Source organism: Lissotriton helveticus, chromosome 7 (genome assembly GCF_964261635.1).
Source record: "Lissotriton helveticus chromosome 7, aLisHel1.1, whole genome shotgun sequence".
In the NCBI taxonomy this organism is placed as follows: Eukaryota; Metazoa; Chordata; class Amphibia; order Caudata; family Salamandridae; genus Lissotriton; species Lissotriton helveticus.
This window is the reverse complement of record NC_136068.1, coordinates 1,537,812,185-1,537,831,651: the sequence shown is the minus strand read 5'-3', so window position 1 is coordinate 1,537,831,651 and position 19,467 is coordinate 1,537,812,185. Positions and strand designations below refer to the sequence as shown.

The 19,467-nt window shown below is 49.4% G+C and overlaps 1 protein-coding gene across 1 annotated transcript in view; it reads left to right on the top strand.

Moving 5' to 3' along the window:
* CYTH2 (cytohesin 2) overlaps positions 1 to 19,467 on the top strand; it is a 273,336-nt gene that overhangs the window by 180,670 nt on the left and 73,199 nt on the right. Inside the window, exons 4-5 of the mRNA XM_078654983.1 lie at positions 6,100 to 6,218; positions 17,707 to 17,787. Of these exons, the coding sequence (XP_078511109.1) occupies positions 6,100 to 6,218; positions 17,707 to 17,787 (200 nt within the window). The remainder of the gene's footprint in view (positions 1 to 6,099; positions 6,219 to 17,706; positions 17,788 to 19,467) is intronic.

Sequence of the window (19,467 nt, the reverse complement as noted above, 5' to 3'; positions counted from 1 at the left end):
TTCCTCTGCTCAGCCAGACCCCTACTTTCACCCAGCATATGAAGGTACCTGGTCCAGTGGTTGTCTCCTTCTCCTCCTTCGCTTCTAAAACCTGGTATGCTGTGCCTTTGCACATCGGAGTATCCTCCCTCCTCAATTTTTGAATTACACAAGAAAATAAAGAACTGGCTCTTCACCAAACCTGGCTCTGTCCATACTGCCTCTGCAGCAGGATACTCTCCGAGGCGAGTTATACGCTATACAAATAAACATTGCATAATTTTTGTAAACATCCCAAGGGCACTGGTGAGGCTGAAGGGAAATCACATCAAATTGAAAATGCTCCTGGCCCTCCTTAAACCTCATAGTTTGTGTGTGACTACAGGACAGGTACTTTAAAGTAGGCACCCTGCAGATCAACTAACACCGTTCAGACGCTTGGTCCAGAGCAGACGGAAGCTGGGCCGGTGTGAGTATCTTGAATTTGTCCTTCCACAAGCAGGTGCTTTGCGGGTGGAGGTCTAAAGTACGGTGACTGCTAATCTATATCTCTATCCATATTTTTGGGGCCAAAAGAGACTCAATTTCCTGGTACAAGACGTACAGGTGCTCCTCTGATAGATGCTCTAATGTGGGTGGGAGTTGTGGCGGGCCTAAAAAGAAATTTGCAGGATGTATACCTGTTGAACCATTGAACCTTTTTCATTAAGGGTGATGAGTGACTCCAAGATGGGTTGTAGTTCCCCCTAAAAAGCAAATTGCAGGAATCGGGTGTGCAACAGGGCCGAAATCTCCTCGAGAAAAAAATGCAGGGATGGAGGAGTTAGTACAATCTAGTTGCATGTAATGCCCCAGAGGCGGGATAGATGATAGTGCTGTGTAGGCAGTAATTTACCAAAAGCATCCTGGAAAAGAGTGGATTTTAGATCTTTACTAAATTTGACCAGTGTAGTTAGATTTATAGATCGCGTAAAAGATTTATAGATTGCGTAATGCCCTTTAAGAAGCACTAAAATATGTGTTAAAATGTATTCTTGTGCACTCTAAAGATGAGGATTCAGAGTTTTTAAAGTTCTTTCTATGTTTAATCTGTCTTTGCTTTCGTTCTAATCAGGCAGCTTTTTTTTTTATAGAAGGTTCTTTGTGAGTAGGTACAGGGAGGCAGATTTTGCAGACAGTAGATGCTTCTTTTCTAGCTGGCTTTGTGCATACCAGACTCAACTTTGAACTGAACCCTTTACTTTACTGCGAGCCAATGGAGTACTTTTAAAGCTATGGAGGCATGTTTATATTTGAGATTAAAGCACATTCTTGCCACCGGATTCTGGATGTTTTGCACTTTTTGGATTTGTGACTTGTGACTTGTGTAAGACTTTGAAGACTATGGTCAGGGCCACTGGGATTATGTGGTGATGACGGCCACATTATGTGACAGAATTGACTAAATCATGTGGCAAAACATGCTAATTTGATGGTGTAATATGGCACATCATATGGGTTTTGCTTATTTCTATGAATACTTTGTAGTTTGTTTGAAAGGGCATACTGCACATCTTTGGCAGGCTTCCTGCTTTCTCTGGCGTGCCTTCTGGCTCCAAGGATCCGCAAGGGCATCCTATCAGTTTATCGCTGGCTGATCCATCGGTGGCGCTATCTGTGCCCTTTGAATCTGCTTCGGGTTCTCCACCGGTGCCGAGTTCAGGTTAACATAGTGTGGTATCTTACTCTGAGCTGAATAAGTCTTGACCTTGTTGAAGGGCGCACCAAGATCCTGATGTAGTTCAGCCAATTCTCAATCCCTCAGACTCCGCCACTGTTCCATTACCTCACAGTTGCGCACAGACACTGCACTGTCTTTTTGGCTTGGACTCTGACCAGAGGCAGCCATATGGAGATGACAATGGAGGGGATGGAAAAGAGTTTGTCCAACCATATGAAGAGGATAATTGGTACATTGATTTACAAGATTCTGGTGATTGGATACCTCACCAGATACTCTGTTGGTTCTCCCCTCCCCTCTCCCCTCCCCACCCCAGGCCACCAACGGAGGAAAGTACGTCCTTTGCAAGTGTCATTAGAAGGGCTGTTGAAACCCTTGACCTCCACCTTCCCACTATTGAGGCAAAAACAAGTGTTTTTTCTGAAGACCTTCAGCCTGACCTGCCATTGACTGAACCTCTCCTACCCTTCAATGAGGCTACCACCGATATGCTCTTGAGTACATGAGTGCAGCAGTGTTCTGTCCTTTCAGCCAACACCAGGTCACGCGCCACTGTAGACCAGTGCCAGGCGATCCTGAGTTTTTAACCTAAAACTCAACTTCTGAGAGTTTGATGGTGCAGGCTTCCACCAGCAGATTGAACCCGAACTACTACTCCTGTCCAGGCCTATGGAAATATTTGGCAAGAGAATGTGTTCATTGGCCAGCCTTTCCTTGAAGTTGGGCGACTCCAGCTACCTTATATGACATTACGGCCATGCACTTTGGACGTGGTTGGTGAGATCTCACCGGCAGTCCCAGAAGATATATGGGCTTCCTTAGCCGCATCCCAGCCATTTTGAGTAGTCTGGATCAAATTAGTCATCTGATCAAGCTTATACATCACTGATTGTCTAGGATGGGCAATTGGGACAAGTGTGGTGCTCCGGTGCCATGCGTAGATGAGATCCACAGGCTACTCTGGGGGCTTCCAGACATCCCTAATGACCATGCCCTTCGGTTCTCACTTTAAAGAGAGCTGAGCCTCAGAAATGTATTTTGTCCTTTCAGCCGCTTTCCAGCAACCTCCTGAACAGTTGGGGATATGCCGGGGACTTGGTGTATTGACAGATTCTGGTCTTGTCACCAAGAGGGGCATCCCTTTTGGCCAGATGAGCCATAGAAAGGGTACCAGTCCTGTCAGCGCAGACTGGATTTTGTTTCTGCTACTTTCTTGTGCTGGAGGACAACGGCCAACGTCCTAGTTGGAATCTTCTATGTCCCAGCTTACTAGATGGTGGTGTTGAAACTATTGGGCTCCTATTTTCACATCCATGCTATGCAAGCCCACTAGTGCCACCTGCAGTACAAGGTGATCTACAAGTATTTTGTTTGCTGTGCTCCCTTTCGACCTCCCTGTTGCTTCTGAGCTGTTCACTAAGGTAATGGAGGTGGTCGGTGGCCTTCTTCCTCAACAGCTGGCTTTTGAAGGCGGGCTCTTTACAGTTAGTGGTTGACAACCTCCAGACAACGGCAAACTGTCAGGTAAATTGAGAACCCTAGCAATGACAGTCAAAGTCACACCCGACCTCCTCATAGGGTCTTTCTTTCATCAGAGCCATCCTTGATATGGTGCACTTCCGGACCTTTCCTCCAGACCAATGAGTCCAGGTCATTTGGGCTAGGATCCTGCTGTTTCAGCCTCTGTCCTGGATCTCAGGAAGGATGGCTCTGAGGCTTCTTGGCCTGGTAGCTGCCTGTCTTCTGATCAATGACCATGCCAGAAGAGACATGCAAGCCCTGCCGGGAGATCTGAAGTCTTAGTGGTTTCAGCACCAGCGCAGTCTTTCACCCAGGCCTGTTCAACCTACACCTACTTCCATGCATGGAGCTTGAGAGGTGGCAGTTCATCTCAATTGATCTACCTCCCAAAGTCATTGTTGTAATACTGGCAGCCAGTCACCCTTCCACAAAATCATGGTATGCTGGGCTTTGGAAAAGAGCGCTGAGCTTTTAAAATTGGTCATACCAAGGAGCTTTGTATGGACAAGCCGCTTTTTGTGGGGGTTACCCGGCGCAAAGAAGGGCAAGGTGGTGCAGAAGCGGACATTTTGATGGATAGTTCTCCATTTTAAGATTTGCTACACATTGGCTAAGAAGCAGCCTCCAGAAGATCTGAGGGCTCATTGTACCAGAGCGAAGGCTGCGACCACTGCATTGGCATGCAGAGTGCCTGTCCTGGACATCTGTCAAGTAGCTACATGCCGTAAGCATTTTACACGTCTGCTCCAGCAGGACCTGTGATCTGGGCCATTCCATAGACCATCCTCCAGAGGGGTCTGTTCAGTTCTTCTCAGACCTCTGCAGCCTGTATGGGACACAAAAGACCAACCCGCAGGGGATGATCCTTGGGAGGATAACAATGTTGATTTCCCCACCTTATCCAACAAAACCATTTTCCCCAGACTACACTACAACAGATCATGCTGTAATGGAGAGAGCGCCTCAACACACTGTCTCAAAGTACGTGTGTTGAGAATGAAGACTGTTTCCTAGTTGAGACCATCTCTAAGACTGAACATAGCCTTAAATTCTTACCCACATGTTAAATGGCATCCTGAAGTCAGCCATTGTCAACATTAAAGGCCATGTCCGGGCCAGAATAGTTTCACCCTGTATCAAAAAACAACAAAAAAAGAAATACAAGGCCCCTCTTGAAGGCCCACTGTACATTAGGGGACAGATTTCCCTAGACTCACTGATCGTGCACACAGCCTGAAATAGGACGTCAGCCCAGGCCACAGAGATGCCCCAACCCCAGATAAAGAAAGCAAGTGCATCACCAGCTCAGTAGTGTTTATATCAAAGTATGATGGATTTCATTGGATGAGACAGAGGCACCAATGCAACATCTCACCAAGCCATACAGGAAGTGTGGTGAGGCGCTTGTTGAGGAGGGTAAAGGGATCCTCCGTGCCAATATTCTCTGTACGCTATACAATGCAGACATTGCCTCAAGCAGCCTGAATACCTGTGAACTGCTCCGTAGACTTGCATGGCTCTGTGTATCCGGTTTTAAACCAGAGATGCAGCAAAGCAGTCTCAACTTTTCGTTAGATGGAGAACATCGTTTTGGTCCCCAGGTGAATGACATGTTGGGGGAAAAAAAATAAGACCCAGATATTGAAAAACAAGATGCTGCCCCTGCAATCCAACACATCGAGGGGCAAATTTTGTGGCCCATACCTAACGGGGGCAGTAAAGGCAAGCAGAGGTTCAGAGTCACAAATACACCAAAGGCAACAAAAAGCCTATTGAAGAATCCCCCCCGCGACCCTCCCCAAAATAGTACAATTGTCCCCTTTAGTTGAATTACCTGGTTATGTTCGACTAATTTGAAAAATTAATACTAGTCTTGATGCTTATGGCACTGGTTTAATGCTGGCTAGGCTTAAAGAAGCCATGATCGGGATGCGAGACCTGTAATTGAAAATAAGGAGCTGGTTGTGTGACTGTGCAGTAACCGCTCAAGTTTCACTTACTCCTGCGATTGCTTCCCCGAAAGACATCTAGGGGTCCTTTCGCATGTAAGTGTAAATGTGAAGAAGCTATTGAATAGTAATGTGCTTAACCTGTAATAAGTTTGTGTGCTGCTTCTTCTCAATCCTGCACATTTTGTTAAACCATAAACAGGGGGGGGGGGGGAGAAGTCTTCTGACATATTACGGCTCCATGTGGCACTCTTTATAGGTAGCCCATAGCAGTGATATGGATACATATGCTTGTTGTGCAACTGACTTCTAAGCTAGTGTTATATGTTACACCCATATGCAAGGCATGGTATCACTAGCTCCTTCTTGTAATTGCATGTATTATAACATTTGCTACACGAATTTAGAAAGCATATGGTGGAGGCAGACCCGTCAGATGATGTGCAATCCTGGCCAATGGAAGGAACATTGAGAATAAAATAGGTGTCAGAAATCTGCAGTGCGAGTTTGTGGTCTGTCTGCTTGCTGCTTTGCAAGCAAAGAATGAAGGCATATCTTAAGACTGTCAGGTACACTTGTTGCCAGTCACTGAAACTAGGCCAGCGTCTGAAAATGCTCGATATCTGAAGTAATTTGCTTCAAGATAGTGCAGCCTTTAAGTAGCTTGTTCTGTCCTTGCTAATGCTTGTACCATATTTGTGGAAAACACTAACCAGCACAAACTGTGGTCTGACTCCTTTCAAGCGCATGAGGCCCACCCACCGCTGGTTGCCTTCAGATGTTGTCTGAATGCTTTGGAATTTACACACACGCGATTCCTTTTACCAGCAGATCTGGTTTGAGTAATTTCTTCCCAGACGCTATTGTGTGGGCCGTTATATGGAACACGTGCTCCATTTCCTCATGTTCTGACTCAACTTCTCTCCATAGGGAATCCTGTTCCTGCAGGAAAATGATCTTCTGAAGAACACGCCAGAGGAAATCGCCAGGTTCCTGTACAAGGGGGAAGGTTTGAACAAGACTGCCATTGGGGACTACCTGGGCGAACGGTAAGATGCACGCATGGCACTGGAGAATGTGATGGGCTTGATTGGATTGGGGTGTGTGTGTGGAGGGAGCAGCTGAATCCTACTGCTAGCATAACATTATATAATGAATTCCACATGTCCCAGTGAAATCCCAGCTCCACTTTCTTCTCTTTAAGCTTAGAGTTGCCTTATCGGGCTAATGTCCAGCTTTGCTTTATTTTCTGTGGCTCAACAGAGGCCTGCTTGCCCTACAGCCCTGTCCCTACCTGGCGATCTCTTGCTCTTCCCTAAAAAGTCCAGCGAGTATCCAAGAACAGTGGTGTGCCGTAGCTTCTTCACCAGCTCGGTTCTCTTACGCCCTCCACCTTTCCCCCGGTACTGAGTCCTGTTGGTGTCCTGTGCTAGAACCCTGGCCTCTATTAGCTGTCTGTCCACTCTGCATGGCCTCCACACCTGTGTCTCTTACAGAGCTGGCTGTCTCATGGTCCTCTATGCAGTCCTTTATGTACACTATGACCATGCCCTCCTCTGGCCCTGCCTCAACCTTGTGCTCTGCCCCCAGCAGCCTCGAGCCCCATCTGCTTTCTAGTCGATCTAGTTTGTGGCCTGTTCTGTTTTGTACTACATCCATTTCCCTATCTCGTTGCCTCTTGGTATCTTCCCATTGACCTCCACATGTAATCTCTACTTGTGAAGTACAAGGTACTAATTAAAACAGCCAATACTAAATACTTCTCTGAAAAGATAAGCTTAGCTAAAAATACAACCAGGAGATATTCAAGACAGTCATATCTCTGTCAAATTGGAGTAACAGTGGTACCTTTAACCCTGATGTATCCTTCTGCAAGAAGCTGGCCGATTGCTTTTTTTCCCCAGTCCAATATCAATTCTATCTTTCAAGATTTTAATCATTCCTAGAACACCCTGGGCACAGGAGATCTTTCAACCCATGCTAACTAGCTGGATCTACAGCAATTCCACAGGCGCCCAAATATCCCACAATTTGAAATGTTCACCCTTTTCACTAAGGAAAAAGTAGTTAGTCTCATTAAGTCCGCCCCAGCCCCCCCCCCTACTGTACAAAGTTCCATCTGATCGCTGGCTCAACGGCTTGTCTACGCATGGAACTACTGAATGAGATACTAATTATAGGGTAGTTTACGGCCTAATGGAAAAAAGCCTCCATTTTCCCATTGGTGAAAAACCTGCTATGGACCCAAAAAAGGTGGAAAGCTATAGGCCGACATCCAGGGCCGGACTGGCCGTTGTGGGCACCGGGCAATCCTCCGGTGCGCCGCAAAGGTAGGGGCCGGTTTTGTGTCCCTGGGGGCCGTTTTTGTTACAGGCTGCAAAATCGGCCCTGTAACAAAATCGGCCGAAAACCGGCCCCGGCAAAGAGCACGGTCGCACCCCCAACCTTCCCCTGGGGGGCCGGCCGAGCACTTTGCCAGGGCCGGTTTTGGTTCCCAGTCCGACCCTGCCGGCATCTCACCTCTTTCCCTCCCAAGACATTAGAGAAGGCAATGAACAAGGACATTTTATCATTTCTAGATGCTTACCTGCTGCTTGACTCTTCACAGTGCGGTTTCAGAGCAAACCACGGTATTGAATCTGCTCTGGTAGCAGCCTTTGAGGAGTTGAAAATGGTAATCGACAAGCGCGGCAAAGCTGCACTGATTTTATTTGTCCAATCTGATGCATTTGACACAATTGACCACTCGCTCCTCACTGGCTCAGCTGAGCTCGTTCCAAAGCTATAGACATTAGCTCGTGGAGATGAGAGACTCCAGTTCCTCTTCCTTCTCCCTCCCTTGTGATGTGCCCCAGGGATCTTCCCTCAGCCCTATGCTTTTTAATATGTTACTCCCCTTATCAATCTCATGTGTAGTTATGCCCTTGCGGTATTCTCCAACACCGATGACACCCAGATTGTGGTTTCTATCTCATTGAACGTTAAAAAGGAGGCAAACAATTTCTGCAGCTGTGTTGGACAGGCCGCATGGTCGGGCTGCCCCCCTCCCCGCAATGGGACCTGGACCCTGGCTCCCCCTGCATCCCCAGCCAGAGTCCCCGACGACCACCCGAAGTACACTGCAATCCCTCACCCACAAGACACCAGCTCCGGACCCAGCTGGCCCGGGTCACCATCCACACCACGGCCTCGGCCCAGCCGCCATCTTGGGGCACTGCAGCACGAGGCCGCGTGGCCTCAACTCGACCCTCACCCGGGGCCCGGCCGGGCCCGACATCGAGGCACCAACCTCCCCCCAGGAGGCAGAGTGACCACTTGGCGAGTCAATGGGAGAAAGGAATCGTCAACGGCTCTCCTCCGCCAGGTGTCGATCACCCCCGGCCGCCTGGGCGCTGGCTCCGCCCCCTGCTGGGTGTCTGGACTCCCTCATCCCGGACCTCCCGGCCCCCAGGCGCGAGGGTCCGGACATCAAAGGGGACCAGACCTATAACTGGGGCAGGGCCAGACCAGGAAGCCAGTTGTATCCTGGAGTCGAGAGACCCGAGAAGAACTCATCCGTGACTGGCCTGCTGGCGCTGCCGCGGCCCTCTGCCTCGTGAAACCATCATCTGGGCCTGCTGGCGCTGCCGCGGCCCTCTGCCTCGTGAAACCATCATCTTGGCCTGCTGGCGCTGCCGCGGCCCTCTGCCTCGTGAAACCATCGTCTTGGCCTGCTGGCGCTGCCGCGGCCCTCTGCCTCGTGAAACCATCGACTTGGCCTGCTGGCGCTGCCGCGGCCCTCTGCCTTGTGAGACTATCAGCTTGGCCTGCTGGCGCTGCCGCGGCCCGATCCACAGACACTCCAGCTCGAGGATTGTGAGCTCGCCTCTTACCACTACCCGTACCGATCCGGTACCAAGACTGTCCCGCTACCCCCTTTTCCCTACAAAGACTAGAAGTGAGAGGACCCCCGGGTCCGAGATATCCTGTATCGCTGTTATCCTTGCCTTACGAACCTTATATAAAGTATTGAACTCGACTTGGTGTGGTGCCTGTTTGTGGGGAGGGAGGTACTTGTCTGTACGATCGCCGGAGACGGTCCCCCTCGGGGATCTCTCCCTCAGTACCCGGCCGACCCTCAGGGTCCCCGTCTAACAAGCTGTATGTCTCAAGTTGTAAGCTGGATGCAAAGAAGCTGTCTGAAGCTGAACTTTGAGAAAACAGAGGTTCTGCTTTTTGGAATTCAGGCCACGTTCTAGAATGCTTCATGGTGGCCCTCGGATTTAGGCCCTTTACCAGTGCCGGTTCAAAAAGCGAGAAACCCGGGTGTAATTTTTTAACACCAAATTGTTTTTCAGAGCAAATAAATCAGATCACCTCCTCTGGCTTCTTTGTGCTTAAGGTCCTCAAAAAATGTTCCCTGGATCTGCAAACCGTGATGATGGCACTCATTTTCTTGAAGATGTATTACTGTAATGCTCTGTATTTGGGCACCCGTAAACATCTGGTGAAAACTTCAATCTCTACAGAATGCAGCTGCAAGAATGTTCTTAAAAATTCCCATGTTTGCATCTATATTCCAATCACTGCATGGTGTGCACTGGTTCCCAGTGAGAAAAAGATCATTTTCAAGGCTCTATGCCTGGTCCATAAAGTTCTCCATCAGACTTGTCCCATTTACTTTCAGGAGCAGCTCTCCTGGTACACTCCTAGAAGGCATCTTAGATCAAGCTCAGCCCGAATGGTAACTATCCCTAGAAGAAACCAAGCTAGATGGGGAGGTAGGATGTTCTACTTCTGTGCGGGAAAACTCTGGAACTACTTGCCTCCAACCGTATGTTCCAACCTATCCTTCTGCAGTTTAGGAAGCAGTTGAAGAACTTGCTCTTTACTGAATCCTTCAGCTAATCGCCATTCCTCTTTTCCAGCCTGGCTGTGTTTTCTGTCTTCCATTCTCAACGCTAAGACACCATCGGGTAATGGCGCGCTGTATAAAATAATCTTTCTTACTTACCTCTCGTTTATTCCCCATGTCTGTTCTTTCATTGTTTCCACTGTAGGTTTGCACTTCCTTGCCCCTTTGTCTCTGTGTGGGAAGCTGATTGGTCTAGAGGCGTCCCCTGGGCCAACCACTGCTGAGCTTGATGATTTGTCTAACTTGCCTATAATGTCTACGCTTCTGTGTGGCATTCCACCCCTCCGATTGTGAACTTTTCAAAAAGTGGTGGAGTTTGTGTCACAATGGAGGAAGTCTACTCTCGCTCTTAGACACCGGTTTCCCCTCCTATTATAACACATTGAGTATCTCTGCCTATACACTCCTCCTGCTACTTTTGGGCTAAGTTGCTCTAAAGAAATACCACATACATACATGTATAGGTTCGAGGCATGTGGGCTGCTAAATTCATATCTGTTGCATTAGATCGCCGCCTAGTGTTGGGTCCGGATGATCGCACATTGTTGTCCTGGAAGAGTCTTCGAAGTATCCTGAGATAGGTGGCTCCTCCCCTGGACTACAGTGCGCATGGGCATCGGCTCCATCCCCAGATTGTTTTTTTCCGCCATTGGGTTCGGATGCGGTCTCGACGTCTCTCTGTCGGAACCGAGAAAACTAGCTTTTTTGCGGCCAAAAGGCCTTAGTTTCATTACGTCGGTATTGTTTGCGTACGGTCTCGAGTTCTTCCGTCTCTTTGAGTCGGAATCTGCGGAGTCGTATCACTCTTCGGACATCGAGGCCTTCTCATCGCAACACGACCAGAACTTTTCAGCATGGAGCGGAGCCCGTTTAAATACTGTCCCGTCTGTGGGTCCAAATACCCACATATCGACGTGCACCCGGTCTGTAACAAATGCCTTTCGCCAGACCATAACGAGGACAACTGCAAGGCCTGCTCCAGATTCAGGTCAAAGAAGACGCTCAAGCTTCGGCGCGCGGTGCGCCTCGAGGCCAGACAAGCGGCCCCGGCTCCAGAGAACATCTTCGGCGAACTGGAAGAAGAGGGCCTAAGCCATCATCTTGAAATCTCGCCGCCCGCGACGGAGGTCGAGGCGGATCCGGAAGACGACGACGGAGTCGTGGATCAAGGCCTTGAATACGTCGACGAGGTAGGGGACGTCGAAGAAGTTTATGGGGCCGCGGAAGATAGCTCAGGGGATGAGCTATGCCCTGAAGGTTACGCGGATCAGGCTCGGGTCACGGGATCGCCACTCGGCCTTACCCAAGACCCCGTACCGCAAGCCACGGCCCCGCCTTCAGGCCCGGCCACGGACATACTTGCTACGCAGCCAGTATCGAAACCCAAACCCAAACACGCGGTATCGACTACACCTAAAATGGCCGACACGAAAACGAAACCGAAACTAACGGATTCGAGTGCATCTAAGATGGCGGCCATTCCACCGAAAACACCAAAGCCTGCTACCTCATCGACTCCGTCGGCCTCCGGTCCACAGAAGTCGAAGAAAACTGTCGATTCGACAGTGCCGAAGTCGTCAACGGAGGAGGCATCCTCTAAGAAGGTCGTCCGGCACGGGTCGACCGGGACGACGCCGTCAAAGTCCGCCAAAGCCAGCGACAAGACTCCGGTGCCGACTGAGACGTCGCTAGTCGGACGCGTGGTTGACACGGAGCCTGTGCGATCCCACGGATCAAAGAGCGGAAGCTCAACACATCGGTCCAAGGACTCGGTGTCTACGGCTGCAGCATCGACGTCTAAGACTCCGAAGGGACCACAAGACGTCGGTTCCGAAGGCAAGGTGAAGGCCTCCTCGTCGGCGCTAAGTGACGCCGTGGGTGAAGCATCCCTCATTGCCGCTTCACTCCAGAGAATTCGGGATAAGGCCTCTACGACGTCGGCTCCGGCGCCGTCGCTACAGAAGCCGATGGACATGCCGGCGAAGCCTGCTAGCAAACTTCTCTTCCTTCTGCCGCCAAAGGAGGCACCAAAGGCCTTTGCGCCAAAGACGGCGCCAAAGACATCGGACTCGTCCACGTCTGCTGGAGTATCGGGTTGACAACTCGACTCCGGAGACGATTCGGAGCGTTTTATCGACGCACACACGGGCAAGTTGACCCTTTACAAGAGAAAGATCACTTCCCACCCAGTGGACTCTTATGTTATCCCACTGAAGAAGAAGAGGCTTGCACAGGACGCTCCAGTCCTGATTGAACCTATCCAGCCTCCTCCTAGAAGGAGTCCGACACCTTCCCCCGAACACTCTGAGGGAGAGTACTATGGACAAGATGACCAGTACACTTTCCCCATCAATGAACCCGATGCACAGCAGGATTCCTATGACGACATAGGCGACCAAGGGATACAGATTGTGGGGCAGGACCCACAGCCTTTCAGTGCACGTGCATCCCCCACAGAAGACTCTGCAGGTTTTCATGCACTCATTGAACGGGCAGCTGCTAATCATGATGTGGACATGCATGCTGACCCAGTGGAGGAAGATTTTCTGTTTGACACTTTTTCTGTCTCCGAAAAGACAGTAAAGACACTGCCTATGCTCAAAGGTGTCCTTAAACATGCTGCGGACATCTTTAAAGAGCCTACCAGGGCGAGGGTGGTCAATCCACGCATCGAAAAGAAATACAGACCAGCACCTGCAGACCCTGCATACATTCGGGGACAGTTGCCACTAGACTCTCTTGTGGTCGCGAATGCCCGCAAACGGGCAAACTCCCAGACAACGGGTGAAGCTCCTCCCCCAGACAAGGAGTCTAAAGTGCTTGAGGCAGGGGGCAAAAGGGTAGCTGCGCAAGCCGCTAATTTCTGGCGGATTGCGAATACACAAGCACTGTTAGCACGTTATGATAGGGCGCATTACGACACCCTAGAGCAAGTTTTAGAACACCTGCCTTCGCAGTTTCAAGAGGCTACCAGACTGCTTATAGAGGAGGGCAAACTCATCTCCAACGCAGCCATAAAGTGTGCACTTGATGCCGCTGACACAGCAGCTAGGGCTATTAACACTAGCGTCATGCTGAGACGACAAGCGTGGCTACGCATATCCGGGTTTAAACCGGACATTCAAACGACCATACTCAATCAACCCCTCAATCCTGATAGACTGTTTGGTCCTGATGTTGACACCACCCTCGAAAAGATTAAGAAAGACAACGAAACAGCTAAGTCTATGGGGGCCCTTCAATCACAACAATTCCGGGGCAACACTTTTCGTCGCTCAGGTGCACGTGGAGTCACCAGAGGACAGATGGGTCAACAATCACAGTTCACTAGAGGTGGAGCACAGTCCTCCTACCCAAAGCAGAATAAAGGGGGTTATCGAGGAAACCGCACCAAAGGACGTGGCAGAGGGAACAACAACTCCCGTTCCTCTGCCCCAAACAAACAGTGACTCTCTGTCACTGCCCCCCGACCATTTAACACCTGTCGGGGGGAGACTACAGCAGTTCCTGCCGCTCTGGACAAACATCACCACAGACAGGTGGGTACGACAACTTGTCCAGTACGGTTATTGTCTAGAGTTAAAGTCCACTCCACCCAACATTCCACCAAGGCAGCGACCTATGTCCGCAGAGCACTTGCACTTATTGCAGCAGGAGGTGGTGGTGATGCTGCAAAAAGGCGCAATCGAGCTCGTGCCAGTGGAGGAGGAAGGCACAGGGGTATATTCCCTGTACTTCCTTATTCCAAAGAAGGACGGATCTCTCAGACCAATTCTGGATCTGCGTCCCCTCAACCTGTATATACTGTCAGAACATTTCCATATGCTTACACTGCAACAGATTCTTCCCTTGTTAAACCAAAGGGACTTCTTAGCAACCTTAGACCTCAAGGATGCTTATTTCCACATACCACTACACCCATCCCACAGAAAATACCTCAGGTTCACTATCCAAGGCAGGCATTATCAGTTCAAAGTCCTACCCTTCGGAGTGACCACCGCCCCAAGAGTGTTTACCAAGTGTCTAGCGACGGTGGCGGCGCACCTCAGGAGGCAGAATATCCATGTCTACCCCTACCTAGACGACTGGCTCGTTCAAGCCAAGTCGGAACAACAGTGCGCCGCGGACATGTCGACTACCATTCACCTCCTTCACAATCTGGGCTTCTCGCTGAACTACCCGAAGTCGCACCTTCAGCCGGCACATGTCCGGCAGTTTCTGGGCGCGACGATCAATACCCTGACTGCTATGGCTCAGCCAAACCAGGTCAGGATAGACAGCATGCAATCTCTGATCCAAAGGTTCAGACCACAACACTCGCTTCCAGCGAGAGTGTTCATGCAGTTGATTGGCATGATGGCCTCCTGCATCTTCATAGTCCCTCACGCACGGTTACATATGCGTCCGCTCCAGGAGTGCTTAGCAAACCAGTGGACACAGGCTCAGGGACAATTGACAGACCTAGTGTTGGTTACCAGTCGGGCGTTCAACTCTCTGCATTGGTGGACTCCACACAACCTTTGCAAGGGCCGACTGTTCCAAGAGCCAGTGCCACAGATTACCCTGACGACGGACGCATCTCTCCAGGGATGGGGAGCTCATCAGCTCACTTACACAGTGCAGGGACTATGGACGACGCAGCAACAGAAGATGCACATCAACTATCTGGAACTGATGGCAATCTTCATGGCGCTCAAGTCCTTCAATGTACATCTGTGCAACAAGGTAGTGTTAGTCCGGACGGACAACATGACTGCGATGTACTACATTCAAAAGCAGGGAGGCACCCACTCGCCACAGCTGTCTCATCTGGCTCAGAGCATGTGGAAGTGGGCCATTCAGAGGAACATTTTCCTCATGGCAGAACACCTCCCGGGCAAGGACAACCAGATGGCGGATCTGCTCAGCAGATACAGCCATCAAATTCACGAGTGGGAGTTACACCCATCAGTACTCCGCCCGTACTTCCAGCAGTGGGGTCATCCGGAGATAGACCTGTTTGCCACAAACGAAAACGCAAAATGCCAACACTTTGCCGCCAGGTTCCCTCACCCACAATCGCAGGGGAATGCGATATGGATGAACTGGTCAGGCAAATTTGCGTACGCTTTTCCACCAGCCCCTCTGATACCGCTGGTGGCGAGAAAACTAAAGCAGCACTCGATAACACTCATCCTAGTTGCTCCAACGTGGGCACGCCAAGCATGGTACACCACGTTTCTGGAGCTCTCGGTGGTGCCGCATCAAAGGCTGCGCCTAACGCCCAGGCTTTTGACGCAGAACCATGGAGACATTCAGCATCCAGATCCGCAACAGCTCAACCTGGCGATCTGGCTCCTGAAGTCCTAGAGTTTGGCTACCTTCACCTACCTCCAGAATGCATGGACATCATCAAGGAGGCAAGGAAGCCGACTACCAGAGCATGCTATGCTGCTAAATGGAAGCGTTTTGTTCTTCACTGTACAGCCAATAACATAAACCCGCTAGATGCATCTATCCCTAACATCATTTGCTATCTGTTACATCTTTACAAGTGCAATCTAGCCTACACTTCCATTCGGATACATCTATCCGCCATAGCAGCTTACCTTCAGAACCGGCAACATCTCTCTGTCTTCAGAGTGCCTGCCATTAAGGCTTTCCTAGAAGGTCTGAAACGAGTCATTCCCCCAAGGACACCGCCAGCTCCGGTGTGGAACCTCAATGTGGTCCTCACCAGGCTGATGGGACCACCTTTTGAGCCACTACACTCGTGTGAACTCCAGTTCCTAACATGGAAAGTGGCTTTCCTTATTGCTATTACGTCACTGAGACGTGTTAGTGAGCTGCAAGCGCTCACAATACAAGAGCCATTCATACAAATTCATCCAAATAGGGTGGTACTACGTACTAACCCTAAATTCCTTCCGAAGGTGGTGTCACAGTTTCATCTCAACCAAACTATTGACTTGCCTGCATTCTTCCAAAACCCACAAACGGTGGCGGAAAGAATGCTCCATACTTTGGCTGTTAGAAGGGCGTTGATGTACTATATTGACAGGACACAACCCTTTAGAAAAACAAAACAACTTTTTGTTGCCTTCTCGCCACAGCACAAGGGCAACCCTATTTCCAAAGCAGGAATAGCCAGATGGATTGTTAAGTGCATCCAGATCTGCTATCAAAAGGCTAAACGCACCTTAACAATACCCCCAAGGGCGCACTCCACACGCAAATTGGGGGCATCCATGGCTTTCCTGGGGAACATTCCTTTAGAGGACATTTGTAGAGCAGCCACATGGGTTACACCACATACCTTTACAAAACACTACTGTGTTGATGTGCATTCCAAACAGCAGGCAGCTGTTGGGCAGGCTGTTCTCAAGACACTTTTTCAGGTTTCTGCAGCTGGCACGGGCAACCGCCGCTAATGGAGGGACTGCTATGTATTCAATGCAACAGATATGAATTTAGCAGCCCACATGCCTCGAACTGAATATGCTACTTACCAGTATGCATCTGTTCTTGGCATGTAGGGCTGCTAACATTCATATCGCCCACCCTCCTCCCCGGTGCCTGTCGCAGCTGCAGACATACTCTTGCATTCAATCATTAGCATGGACATCCTTTACACTTTACACTCCATCTCTGCCACAATGGCTAAAAACAATCTGGGGATGGAGCCGATGCCCATGCGCACTGTAGTCCAGGGGAGGAGCCACCTATCTCAGGATACTTCCAAGACTCTTCCAGGACAACAATGTGCGATCATCCGGACCCAACACTAGGCGGCGATCTAATGCAACAGATATGAATGTTAGCAGCCCTACATGCCAAGAACAGATGCATACTGGTAAGTAGCATATTCATTACCCATTATTTTGAGCTGAAGGACTTTCCAAGAGCCAGAAGAAAATATTTAACTGGACCGCATTTTCCAAAGGGGGCATCACAGCCTGCGTGTCCTCCAGGAGTGAGTGTGTGGTTTTTCAGGCCTAACAAACATGAAGGATTTCTGCTTCTTTACTTTTCTGTTAAGAACTGGTAATGACCATGTCTTCTACATTCCATCCGTGTTTTTCTTTCCATTGAATGTGTCCCTCCTTGGTATGTGGTGGGTGTGCATGCTTTGAAAGTGAAAATAACAAGCCACAGTTGCAGACAGAATCTGGAGGGATAATCGACGCTTGCCTGGAATTGATTCTTTTGAAAACCTGGCGAACCTCTTACGAAGAACACATCTGCTGTAAAGCTGGGAATAGAGTACATGATGATTTTGTGACGCATACATTTACAGCAGAAAAACCCACCAGATCCCTCTAGTGAGCCTTTTACCGGTCTGTCCAGTGTCATAGACTACTCAATCTTGAGCACAGTCAAGGATTTGACAAACTGATGTCTGTCCTGACTAGAATTGTATGTCTTATTCCTTTTGCACTGCTGTTTAGTACAGATAATGAATTTAAAAACAAATCAATCTTGTGTATAAGATGACTGACTCCATGTCATCAAGAACATCGGATTCCAGTCCTGGGCTTTCATTTTACAAAACATTGTTGCCTAAATGTGTGTGAATTCGCCCTTGCTTCGGGTGTTTTTTTTGTGCTTTTTGTAGCATAGCTGTATACTTCTGTCCCCTCACTCCTCTTCATGCTTTGTTGCAGGGAAGACTTCAACATCTCGGTGCTGCATGCCTTTGTGGACCTCCATGAGTTCACGGACTTGAATCTGGTGCAGGCCTTGCGGTGAGTACTGGCTCCAGGCATGGGTGGTGGAGGATGAATGTCAGCTGTGGTGCCAGGAAACCTCAGGGTGCCTTCCGTCTCTTCTGTTCTCACTGCATCAAAGGAAGGAAGTTGTAGCGGAAGAGGACAAGCACTTTGCGGCACTGCCGCGAGACCGAGAGCCTTGTTCAGGAAACCTATAGGGAGATATATGTGTGGGGTTTTGCAGAAGTAATTTTCTGCATCACCACTTCCTGCTGACAATCACCATGTCTTGTCAGCTTTTGTTGGATTTACTGTTTTGCTGAAGAAGCCCAGGAGTAAACATAAGCCTTTGCACTCTCGACCATGGGTCCAAACTTTAGTCTGTGGAAAAGCCCCTAATGTGTTCATTGATCTGATTAATTAAAGTTAAAAGAATGTCATTAAATCAAATTTTTTCATTGATCCCTGTAGATCAGACGTTCTTGTTCCTCACTGCCAAAGCTTTGGTTTAGAATATATCCTCCAAGTGCGGGAGGGAGTGTCGGCGAAGTCATCCATGATTTGTCAATGGATTACTTGAACTGGAAAGCCGTGTAACTGGAGTGTTGAAAAATCCTGGCTGTTGGACTGAAGTAAAAAACAAAAAAATCTCTTTGGTACTGCAGGGCTCGTTAAACTACACTTTTTCACTGGTTCCTTTCTCTTTTTTCACCAACTGCGATTTCTTTCCCCCCCCCCCCCCCGATAATGCTCCCTCCCCCATCCTCTGTAAGTAACTCAATTAAGCAGCCACCATTTGCCTTTTCCTTAATGACCTCATCTTCCTCCTGATCCTCATGATCCTCTTCTCCCTTGCCAACTAACCTTGTTAAACCTCTCTCCTACTTTCCAAAACTCACCACGATTGCCTGACAGCCACCAGCACTATCATTGTCCCCCTTTTTGAATCTCATGCTCCTCATACCTTTTCCACCTTCTTCTTGTTACCTTACTCCTCTAACCCCCGATTCTGGCGTTCATGGGTCTTCCTGACTCACTCTGCACTCCCCACCATCCCTAAATTTAACACCCACTTTTCCCAATTTCTTTTGGTTTCATTGGCATGTGTTGGAGCTGAGCCCTCCTGTACCTGCCACTATCCCTGGTATTCAACACACTCTGACCTGCTTTGTACTGCTTGTTGCATTCTTGTACCCTAGTCTTTTCTGAAGGGATTGCTATCCTTGTCTTTAATAGTGATGGAGTGATAGTGGTCACTATGTGTTAGAAATGGGGTCTGGCCCCTTCCCTTCATGTTATGTTGTTATGTTACGGGTTTGTTGAGCGCGACAGCTGCCCCAGCAACGGGGCGTCCCGGCGCTAAGAACCATAGCATAGCCTACTTGGAGGGGAAAGGGAGGGCGGAGGCTTATAATAGTGGGAACAGGTGAGTTTTTATTGCTTTGCGAAAAGCAGACAAGTTGTCAAGGCAGCGGATATTCAGGGGAAGGGAGTTCCAGAGTTTTGCTCCCAATAGACTGAAAGAGCGACCCCCGACATGACAGAGTTTCGTGCGGGGGACCGCTACTAAGTGTTGACCCAAGGAGCGAAGATTGCGCTGGGGGGTGTAGGGTGTTGGAAGTGGACGGAGGAGTTCAGGGCCATCGGTTTTAAGGATTTTGAAGGCAGTGGTAAGGGCCTTAAATTGTATACGGCTTCCACTGGAAGCCATTGGAG